The sequence below is a fragment of the Helianthus annuus genome, chromosome 5 (assembly GCF_002127325.2).
Source record: "Helianthus annuus cultivar XRQ/B chromosome 5, HanXRQr2.0-SUNRISE, whole genome shotgun sequence".
Classification (NCBI taxonomy): Eukaryota; Viridiplantae; Streptophyta; class Magnoliopsida; order Asterales; family Asteraceae; genus Helianthus; species Helianthus annuus.
Window position 1 is genome coordinate 97869956 of NC_035437.2, and position 11770 is coordinate 97881725.

General features: G+C 41.4%; 1 protein-coding gene across 1 annotated transcript; it reads left to right on the top strand.

Moving 5' to 3' along the window:
• The first annotated feature begins 5225 nt into the window (after nucleotides 1-5225).
• LOC110943346 (glutamic acid-rich protein-like) lies at nucleotides 5226-7103 on the top strand. The gene is made up of 4 exons (XM_022185097.1): nucleotides 5226-5706; nucleotides 5866-6053; nucleotides 6096-6516; nucleotides 6631-7103. Exons 1-4 carry the CDS (start codon nucleotides 5226-5228, stop codon nucleotides 7101-7103), a joined length of 1563 nt encoding a protein of 520 aa, XP_022040789.1.
• The last annotated feature ends 4667 nt before the right edge of the window (nucleotides 7104-11770 follow it).

The window sequence follows — 11770 nt, forward strand, 5'->3', positions numbered from 1 at the left end:
GTGGAACTATTCATGAACCGCCAGAGGAGGAACAAGCTCCATCAATTGACGTTTCTGATGACTCAGAGGAGGAACCCGCTCCTACCTTTGACAAGGAACCAAATGAGACATCAGAGGAGGCTGTTGATCAAATCGTTGATCTTGACATTTCTAATCTGGAATCGGAAGTTGTGGTGCCTGATACTGTGATGCCACGGACACTGTCTTACCACCCTTCAGAACAAATTATCGGCGATCTACAGAGTGGTGTCAAGACGAGACATCAGATAGACCGTGCTTTTACATGTTTTTATTCAGATATTGCTGATATGCAGAAAGAAGTCTCACTCAAACGTTTTATTTCGCAGATAAAGCCCAGGACCTACAAAGAAGCATTGACCGAAGACAGCTGGGTGAATGCTATGCAGGAGGAACTGCAACACTTTGAGAAATTGGGCGTCTGGAGACTTGTTGATCTGCTAAAGAATCAGAAGTTGATAAAGACGAAATGGGTGTTTAAATGTAAACGTGACGATAGAGGAGTCGTGGTCAGGAACAAAGCACGTCTAGTGGTCCAAGGCTTCAGCCAGCAGGAGGGAATAGACTATGATGAGGTTTACGCGCCGGTTGCAAGGCTTGAAGCAATTCGCATCTTTCTAGCCTTTGCATATTGGAAAGATTTCAAGGTCTATCAACTCGACGTTAAATCAGCATTCCTGTATGGCAAGATTCGAGAAGAAGTTTACGTGGGGCAACCACCGGGGTTTGCAGATCCACTGAACAGAGACAAGGTGTACCTACTGGATAAAGCATTATACGGTTTACACCAGGCCTCGAGAGCCTGGTACGAGACTCTCTCGACCTACTTGCTGGACAACGGGTTCACAAGAGGGACAGTAGACAGCACCTTGTTCACAAAAGAAAAAGCAGGCCACTTGCTGATTGTGCAGATCTACGTAGATGACATCATTTTCGGTTCCACCAACGACGATTTGTGTTAAGAGTTTGAGAGAGTAATGAAGAAGAAGTTCGAAATGAGTTCGATGGGGGAGATGAAGTTCTTCCTCGGGCTGCAGGTAGAACAAATGCTCGACGGAATCTTCATTCACCAGTCAAAGTATGTAAAGGACGTGCTCGACAAGTTCGATATGACAGATTGCAGTCCTGCATCTACCCCCCTCGCACAGAATCATCGTATTTGTCCTGGCGAACAAGGCGTGAAGATGGATGAAACTTTATACCAATCAATCATTGGCTCGTTGATGTATCTTACAGCCTCTCGTCCCGACATCATGTATCCGACATGTCTATGTGCACGATATCAGTCGAACCTAAAGCAGTCGCACCTGACGATAGTCAAACGCATCTTACGGTATTTGAAGGGTTGCCCAAGCATCGGCTTGTGGTACCCTCGCTCGGGTGACTTTACCTTATCCGGTTTCGCTGATTCAGATTTTGGTAGCTGTAAGCAGAACGCAAAGTCCACCACTGCTGGGTGCCAGTTCTTCGGAACTCGGCTCGTTACCTGGCAGTGCAAGAAGCAAACTGCAGTTGCGCTCTCCACGTGTGAGGCTGAGTACGTCTCAGCCTCTAGCTGTTGTTCGCAGATCCTCTGGATCCAACAGCAGATGCGCGACTTTGGTCTGCAATTCTTGGATACTCCGATATTTGTGGACAGTGAAGCGGCCATAAATGTTACTAAAAATCCGGTTCACCATTCGAAAACAAAACACATTGAAATCCGTCATCATTTTATAAGAGATTGTCACGAAAAGAAGTTAATACGTATTGAACATGTGGGCACCGATGATCAGAAAGCTGATTTTTACACAAAACCGTTTGATAAAAAGAGATTTTATTATCTTTTAAGGTTAAATGGGATGAAAAATCTGCAATCTGGGAGGGAAATCGAGTGTGAAGCCGAATTGGGCGGCGATCTGACATGAACCGTATCGTGTTGTCAATTTTTCTTTTGTACAGATGTATTTTTTCCTGCTTTTCGTTAAAAACAAAAACACAAAAATATGTTTTAGTTTTAGGGGGAGATATTCGCAGAAAAATACAAAAACATGATAAAACCATAAAAAATCCAAAAACATTAAAAAATGCAAAAAAGAGCCGTGTAGTATAGGGGAAATGATAGTACATCAGCTAGACGGGCACAGTACGCTAAAGAATTGTAATGTAAAAATCCAATTAAGCAGTCTCGCTAAAGATGTGCCGGTAGGTTCTTACAGAATTAGTAGATCAGTTTGGGATATAAACTAAATTTAACTTGCGTTTTTGTGGGGAACACCTCCAGGATATATAGGTAACCCCTGAAATCCTGTTTGAAAGGTCCCGTATTCTGAGATACTAGGTCTTTATGCTCGGTGATATCTGGGGTATTATCCCGGGACTTCTGCTGTATGGAAATACTGACCTAGTCACCGGATAATACTTTCCGCAAAAAGCTTTGAAACATAAGCTTCACCCTCAGCAGACTGATGAAACAATAAAATTGATAGTCACTGCTGTTGAAATGCAAAAGATCCTCTAAAGGGGACCCACCTTAAAGTCGAACCGTCATCTCTCTGCTGAACGGAAGTTCTGACCTGAGCTCTCACGGTTTCACATCTACCCCCAACAGATATCAGCTGTGGTATATTCACCTGTAAGACTGAATACTGGGATCCGGATACGGGAGTATATACTGAGGTGGGAACACATGTTAACGTTTAATTCTTTAAAACACTAATCACGTATCCCGAACAGATTGAAAGTTTTGCGAGAATTTAAATGGATCAATATATCAGCAATCTACGCGAACTGTTTAATGCTTAAAATGTAATATCAGCTTAACGGTACTTGTGTTCTGTCGGCAGCTGATATGATCCCCTAACACGCTCAAAAAATATTGTGTGTATATATTTCAGTGTGTACAGATTAAAACCCAAAAAGATTTTCTTTTCTCATTTTATTTTCGACAAATGATACTGGGAATTGGAAGATCAAAGCCTATGTGGAGATCATGTCAGTGTCTGATGAGGGTTGGGAAAGCTGTGATTGCAAACTAAGATTGGTATAGTATTTGACAGATAAAACTTGAAATGTTCAAAGTTCATTAAGTTGAACTGTTTTTGAAACAAAACATCAGGGTACTACATAAATCTGATCATCCAGGGCCTTTAATTTGGACTTGGTAGATCAAACAGTTGACCAAGGTCATTAACTTAGACTTGGTCAGCTGGGTAGAACAGTGTTCAATCAGAAAATTGCTTAAAATGAAAAGTTTTGAAAATTCAAGTGTTTGATCGTTTGAAAACTCAACCTACCGTTTGAAAATGGTTAACCGTTTGAAAGCTGTTTACATCGTTTGAAAATCGCTGACCGTTTGAATGTTTCAAACGGAAGGGTCTTAGGTATAAATACCTCAGACGTCCGTTTGAAACATTATTACATCACTTATTTCATTTCAAACGGCAAGGCGATTTCAAACGAAAGTGCGTTCAACTGTGTTTTCTTTGAGTTTTCAACTGGATCTTGTGAGTTTCATTGGAGTTTTCAGTCATAATCATGGTGAAGGTAAGATTCTGAACCATTGTCATCCTATTTTTGCAATATTTTCTTGTCGGCAATACTCTGTTTCGAATATGTGTAGATCTAGGGTTTCTTGCAGGGTAAAGATTGCATATGATCTATAGGGTAGTGTCGTTTTGGATGAAATTTCATTGTATGATAGTTTAAGTGTTCAAATTTGTAGTGTTTCTGCATGTTTACAAGTCTGCAGATTGTTTATGAGTCAAATTAGGATGTTTTAGATGTTGTTGAGGAATGAAATTCATATCTCGTGTGCTCGGTTTCTTTCATAGATCAAACCCTTAGTTGTAATTTGTCTGATTTGATCTGTAGATATAGGTTAGGGTTTGGATCTAATTTCAAACGAACAGGACCTAACTGTTTGAAAAGTGTTCGTTTGAAGGGTCCCGTTTGAAAAGTTTTCGTTTGAGGAATTCAATTTGAGTTTCATCGTTTGAACTTAGACAGTTTGAGCTTCCTCGTTTGAACTCAGATCGTTTGAGTTTCATCGTTTGAACTTAGTCAGTTTGAGTTTCCTCGTTTGAACTCAGACAGTTTGAGTTTCATCGTTTGAACTCAGGCCGTTTGAATGTCAACCGTTTGAATGTTGCCTGTTTGAATGCCATCCGTTTGAAGATTGATATTTTTGTATCTAATTGTGTTGAATGTTTGTGTTTTGCAGCCAACTTCGACATTATTCAATCCTATTCACAATGTTTGCTGTAATCTGGATGAGAAACAAAATCCGAAGTTATCAGAATTCAAAGACATTTTGGAATTCATGGGGAGAATACCTATTCTGAAGGCCTTGACAGAAAGACGTCTAGTATTCAGATCACATATCAAACGCTTTTGGAAGAATGCTTCATATGATGATCAAAACAAGACAATTAACTCAGTTGTGAAGATAGACGGTGAAAAGAAACCCATTATCATTACTGAAGCAGTTATCAGAGAAGTAATCGGGTTTCCGGATGAAGAGAATTCACCAACAAAGTTCCCAGAAAAGATGGTCAAAGGGTGCTTACTAAGAATGGGATATGTAGGTGAACTGAACAGTGCCAGTTATTTGAAATCAAAGTTCACCAAGCCTTATAAGTTTTTGATTCATGCAGTATTGATTTCAATGAGTCATCAGAAAGGCGGTTATGATACCATGCGTGACTATCTGATGAACATGGTTGTAGCTCTTGTGTTGAATAAAAGATATAACTTTTCTCATATTGTTTTCCATTACATGGTTGAGGAAATAGTGTCGGACAGAAAGACTTGGTTATATCCAAGATTTGTGCAAATGATATTGGATCATGCTTATCCGAATTTGATTAGAGATGAAGTAAATGATCTGTTGGTGTTATCACACATGGATAATGATTCGATTAGAGCTTTAGCCAAGTATCATCCAAAACATCCAGAGCCGACTAAATCTGCTGAATTATTTGGAGCAATTAAAGATAGCAACTATCTGGATCCTGATCCTGAAAAATCATGAGCATTGGAGAAACGAGGAAGAAAGAAAAGAGAAAAGTTATGAAGAAGAGCTGAAGATCCTTAAAAGTTTTATTTCTAAGAGAAGTGAATGGTTCTTGAATGAAGTAAAGAAGAAGTCAAAGAAATCTACTCCTACTGTGAAATCAGGCGAAGAATCTTCTTCACAACCGAAAAAGAAACAAAAGAAAGCAACTCCAATGTCCTTGGTTGATGAGCCTGATGAAGATATTCCTGCTGCAAATGTTGAAAAGGAGCAAGAAGTGGCTGAGGCTGAAAATATAGAAATTAATGCAGAATTGTTTACAACTGATACAGACTTTGTTGAAAATGTTGTGCAGATTGATGATATTGAAGGTGATGATGTTGACAAAGACACGACTAGTTCTTCCAGTTCCTCAGATGATGATGTTGTGGATGAGGTTGAACGTGAAAGAAGGATGAGAGAAGAGGCAGAGAAAGAAAAGTTGATTAAGAAAAGAAAGAGGCAAGAACAGGAGGAGGTTCCTTATGTTCCGTCACCAGAGCATGTCACAGAATCTCAATCAACTCCAAAAGTTAGAAGAAAAACTGGTGGTCGTAAGAAAACAACTCCAAAGATCCGAATTTCTAAGAAACCTCAGAAGGTTGTGCAGAAAAAGCAACCTGAAGTAGAACATCAAAAGCCTCCAACACCTCCACGTGAACCTACACCTCCACAATCTCCTATTCACCAATCTCCACCTAGACAACCAACTCCACAACAATCATCACCACCCAGACTTCCCACACCACCAAGACAACCATCACCTATTCCTCAATCAACACCACCACCACAACAACCATATTACACTTCACAAGATATCTTCGGCACACCTCCACTCACCCAAGTACAACCTGGTTCTTCGAGTAAAGGTCTTCCGACACCGCAAGATAATCTACTAGACGTTGACTTCGACTTTGCAAATAATTCGCAAGTGTTGAAATTGGAAAAGAAAATAGAAAATGTGATAGCAGAGAACAAAAGGTTGGCAGCTGAGAACAAAAAGGCAACTGATAGAGAAAAAATGCTTGTGAATCGTGTACAATAGTTAGAAAAGAAGGTTGAAACAGATCAAACTGAAATTGATATTCTAAAAGTTCGCGTGTCTGAGCTTGAAGAAGAGAAGAATCGTCGTGATTGTCAGAACGAATATTTCAAGCTTAAAAACAAAGAGCTTGCAGCAGCTAAAGCAGTAAGTGACCATGAAGTATATATGCTGAATAGAGTGGTCAAAAGTTTGCTTGGAATGTCAGTTGATCAAAAGTTTGAAGAGTTGAAGCTAGAAGACCTTCGTGCAGAACGTCAAGCAGAATTAGAAAGGCAGATGAAAGATAAGGGTAAAGGGGTTGAAGGAATTTCAGCTATGCCTGAAATGTCTCTTGTACCTTCGATGGTGATCGATAATCCTGAGCCTATATCTGCAGTTCCTGGCTTATTCGAAGAAGAAACTCCAACGCATGAATTAATTGGTGGCGAAGATGAAGACGAAGATGAAGAGGATGATGAAGATGATGATGAGGATGAGTTTGTATATTCTGCAAGCAGTCACAGTTCTAAAGGTGATGATGATGATGACGCGGCAGGAGGTTCAGGTGTTAGAGTTTCCGAAGCTTCAAATGAAAAAGTCGTTGAAGATTTGATGAACGACACCGTGAATGAAGAAAGTGGTGAAGCTGAGGGAAAGGGGGAGTCGAGTAAGACGCAGATCGTTGAGCATCATGAGCCATTGTTCGTGCGTCTAGAGGTGTATAAGGAAATGCTTAAAGATGTAAACCCTGAAATTTCCTTTGATTTTGAAAAGGATTTAGAATCGTTTGATATTAATAAACAGCAAGATTATAAGTATGACTATGTTGAAGATGCTGATATCTACGATCGGGTTGAAGTTGAAGAATGTTCTGATAGTGAAGATGTTCCTGAAGATACATCTAAATTTCCAACGTTGATGGAATTCTTCACAGGTGAGAATAGAGAAGAGTTACGACAAAAGGTGACTGAAGCTGTGAATGACAATGTGTTTGAATGTTTGAGGAAAGATGCTGAAAAGGAAGGCTAGTCGAATGTAGAAAAAGAAGATCGTTCTAAATGGTTCAAAGACAGTCATGAGAGAAAGTTCAAGAGGCCTTTGAAGTTTTTCCAACGTGATAGAACTATTTCTCTTGGCGACATCATAAGTTGGGGATTTCTACCTCAAGTGAACGCTTATGCTATTCGTAGGGAATACGGCGTCCAATATTTCAAACGTCTATATGACATTATGTCATTACCGTGGTGGGATGTCGATGAATTATCTCAAGTAAGAAGCTTGGAATATCCTGTGAGGCAAAATGATAAGCCGATGTGGGGTTATATTAAGTACGAGACTCTAAAAGGTCTTTGAAAATGGAAGCCTCATCGTCCTAGACGTGTTCAAAGAATGGATCCAGTGACTGGTGTTATTGAAACAATTCTGAATGTAAAGCCTCCAAGAACCATGACAACGATTCCAATGCCTGAAATGGAGCAAGATTTTTATAAAGGTTTTATTGATTGGGTTTACAGCTGTATCACAACTGAAGCGATCATAACTTACAGAGCTGGTGGTGAACTTAGAAATATTCACGTTTATGATCCGATGTGGTTGGTAAATTGCTCAGCGAAAGACATTGAATGTTTATTCATCAACAAGATTCGCTATTCGTCAGCAGACAAAGAGCAAGCTCTTCAGTTTCAACGTGTAGTTTCACTGTGTTTTCAGAAAGGTATCAACTCCGAAAGCAAGTGGAAATCTTCGTGGTGGTCCTTAGACGAGAAGATGAAGAAGAAAGCGAAGCGTGAGCGTGAACGTGAGAATCAAAGAATGGAAGAAAATAGAGGAAAGTTTATGAAGCAACAAGAAAAAGAAGAGAAAGCGAGGAAGAAAAAGAATGAAAAGATCAGAGTTGCGCTTAGTAGAAAGCCAAAACCAAAGGAAGAGAAATACAAAGCTGTTTAAAGACCCAAAGACCAAGACTGAAGACTGCGGCTCTATCCAAGGGGGAGTTTGTTGGTGCAGTATGTCTAAAGCCTATGTCTTAAGTCTAGGGTCTAAATATGTCAAGTTTGTATAGTCTAGGGGTCAAATATGTAAAGTTTTGATTTGTTTATTGTCTGTCCATTTGAAACTGTTTCAAACGGAAGGGTTTATTAGCTGGCCGTTTGAAACGGTATGTGTTATTTCAAACGGTCAGGAATGCCTATATCTAGGCTTGTGTGCTTTTCATTCCAAACGGTCAGATCTGAAAGTGTACTGTTACTCTGCCGAAATTTCAAGTCAAAGTGAATGAGAAGCAAGTAGTTAAAGTATCTGCAACGTATCTTCATCTATTTTCTACTCTTTCTTACTGATTCTGCTCTGATTGAGTGTTTCCGCCACTCAATTAGTGTGTATTGCTCAAATTGACTCATTCTAGAGGTCAAACTGATCCTACAGAAAACGATGACGAACTTGTCTAGTTAAGGTTTGCACACTCTTTTCATTGGATCCATGAAAACTGCAGGTGCGTTCGTTAGCCCGAATGGCATGACTAGAAACTCGTAGTGGCCGTAGCGAGTTCTGAATGCGGTTTTAGAGACGTCCTCATCCCGGACTCTCAGCTGATGGTAACCTGACCTCAGGTCAATCTTTGAGTAGTAGCTCGACCCTTGCAGCTGGTCGAACAAGTCATCAATGCGTGGAAGAGGATAGCGGTTCTTCACTGTCACCTTGTTGAGTTCACGGTAATCTATGCACATCCTGAAGGTACCGTCTTTCTTTTTCACGAATAACACTAGAGCTCCCCAAGGCGAAGAGCTAGAACGAATAAAACCCTTTTCCAAGAGTTCTTGCAATTGTTTAGACAGTTCTTCCAGTTCGGTTGGAGCTAAGCGAGAAGGTGCTCGAGCTACAGGTGCTGCTCCAGGAGCTTGTTACTATGAATTACCAAAGGTTCTTTACCAGCACGAGGAATGCGGACGCTCTTTTCTTTGCAAAGAATCTCTGCTTGATGTTGAGGTAGCCAATCCATACCAATATCGATGTCGAAACCATCACAACGTTGGGGTCATTCCTAGTATCACCCTGACCAATCACGAACACTCGACCCCCTAGCACCATTGCCGTCGTTATTACCCCCATTGTTGCCTCCATTATTGTTCCCGTTTCCTTGGTTGTGGTTCTGATTCTGGTTCTGGTTCAACTGGGGGCAGTGTCTCTTGAAGGGACCTTCAGCACCACACTGATAACATCCCTTGTTACCCTGCTGTTGCTGCTGATTCTATAGATCTTGTGGCTGTTGTTCTCGGTTCTGGTTTGCAGGACGTGAGCTTCTACTATCTTTGGCTCCATGACCAAGCTTGTTGCATCATTGACAATGATTTCGGTTGCACTGCCCGCTGTGGTGCAATTTACATCGTTTGCACTTAGGGTGGTTTTCCCTTGTATCCACCCTGCCCTTGACTACCAAAAGGTTGCTGACCAGGACTTTGGTTGTCATCGATCTTTCGCTGCTGTGCCTGGGACGGAACCGTAGTCGAACCCTTGCTAGGGGTTCCATCCCACTTTCGTTTGATGGGAGGACCCACCACAGTTGGGCATAACACTGCCAGTTCCTTGGATCATTTAGCGTACGCTTCTATCTTTGACCCCGTCATCTTCAGGTTAGAGAACTCCACTTCCAACTAGTGGATGTCATCACGACTACAGTATTCACGTTTGATTCAGTTCCTTAGTATCACTTCATGGGGTGGCATTAGCAGCCGCCAGCCCCAGCATCTGAACTTGCGCGTTCCACCAAGTTAGCGCAGTGCCTTCGAGAGTACCAGTGGCATATTGATCCCTACGAGCCTCGGGGCATTCACACATTTCAAAGATCGATTCGAGCTTCTCGAACCAGTGGAGGAGTCCAACAGCTCCTTCAGTGCCGCTGAAAGTAGTAGATCGGCAGTCCATAAAAGTTTTGAATGTGCACACAGGTGGCTGAGCGTTCTGACCTTGTTGCGCGAGAAAGAAAGGACTGGGTTGAGCGCGAGAGTTGGGTCATGAGAGTAGGATCTAACATCCTAGGATAGGTACGGAACAGCAGGTTATACCTCCTGCCTAAGCGGCTGCGAGTGCTGCCGTAACTAGTTCGTTGATAAGAGCCGTCAGCTGGGCTTGAGTTAGGTTCACACGTACACTCATGATTCTCCACATCGAAGGAAATATGAGTGAGAAAGGTTCGCGAAAGTGCGATGACAGAAGAGAGTAAGCACACAAGTGTTTTCAATTAACAGTTGCTACGTTTATCTAAGCATACCATGAGCAAAGTTCTATGTAATCTAGCAAGTAGGCAATGTAAACATAAATCGTATCACCTAGAATGTTGAGTCTTGCACGTGGAGCAAAGTGTCGTTGTGGATCATTGAGAGCAACTGTTCTGGTTATAGTCTGGTTTTAATAAAAACGTTTTCCCCATATTAAAACCAAGTTCTCTATAACCAATGGCTCTGATACCAATCTGTCACACCCCCAAAATCCACCCGCGGAGTACTACCGCTTGGAGGCGTGACATGACCAGGATCAAGCCACCAATCATATTGAACATAGCATATAATAATTAAAGTAGTTCATAAAAATCCAACTCAATACAATTGATGTTCAAACCAAACGTAGTTTTAGTAGCGGAAGCATAATATGAAAACCCAATGTATGTAATAAGTTCAAGTGTTATAAAGTTTAACATGGCATCCACGATCCATGCTCCACAACGACCTGCTCCTCCCTATGCAAGCTCCATATGTACCTAAGGTCCTGCAAGGCATGCAGCAGAGAGTCAACAACTAGTTGAGCGAGTTCACAGAAAGTAAGTTCGTAGCAGCAATTCGTATGTTCATTTAGTGGGGGCTTCCCATGTATGTATGTACTACTAGTGGGGGTTTCCCATGATTATATTTATTACTAGCGGGGGCTTCCCATGTTTATCCTTACTAGACTATTGTAACCATGTGTGTTCTTCTTAACCCGAGAACAGGAATACGTACAAGTTCACGTAGGTTTTACGTGAGTGCCCTTCTCCGAGGACAGTGGTACGCGTGGGGTTTACGTAGGTTTTACGTAAGTGTCCTTCCGACCCGGAAGACAGTAGTAGGTATGAGTTTACGTAGGTTTTACGTAAGTGTCCTCCCGACCCGGGAGACAGTGGTAGATACTAGTTTACGTAGGTTTTACGTAAGTGTCCTGACTAACCTGAGGACGATGGTATATAGTCTAGCAATAGCGTAAGTACGAGTAATTATCCAATTCAAATCTTCCAACCCAATTCCCATCCCGGGAATCCCATGCCTTGGCTGTGTGAACTCACCTTGGTTTGCTCGGTAAGATTTGTTACTTGTTGTTCAGTTGAACGAACACGTCCTAAAAGGGTTACCGATAACAGTCAGTTCTACACGCACATGTACCACACCTTTCACGTACATTTAATTCACATATTCAGTGTTCACATAAAGCATACTCATCGCACATGTAACACACACATATAGTTCATGTTGTGACAGTTAATCTATTCACCTAGTGCCCTCGAATAATAGCATAACATGTAACAGCTCAATCTCACTTCATACATACATTCATAGTTTATTTGCAAACATTTCAAGCCCAACTATTAACCAGGTACGACCCAAGGAATGCCAGCCCGTGAAAGAAAACCCAAACAACAGTCAACTGGGCTCGGTTTGTGCGAGGGCCCC

Excerpts from the sequence above, each read along its gene's own strand:
- LOC110943346 (XM_022185097.1), top strand. The coding sequence starts at position 5,226 with ATGTCCTTGGTTGATGAGCCTGATGAAGATATTCCTGCTGCAAATGTT. Across the intron at positions 5,707-5,865 it reads AAAGCCTCCAACACCTCCAC|ATATCTTCGGCACACCTCCA; the intron begins GTGAACCTACAC and ends ACACTTCACAAG. Across the intron at positions 6,517-6,630 it reads TCCAACGCATGAATTAATTG|GAGGTTCAGGTGTTAGAGTT; the intron begins GTGGCGAAGATG and ends ATGACGCGGCAG.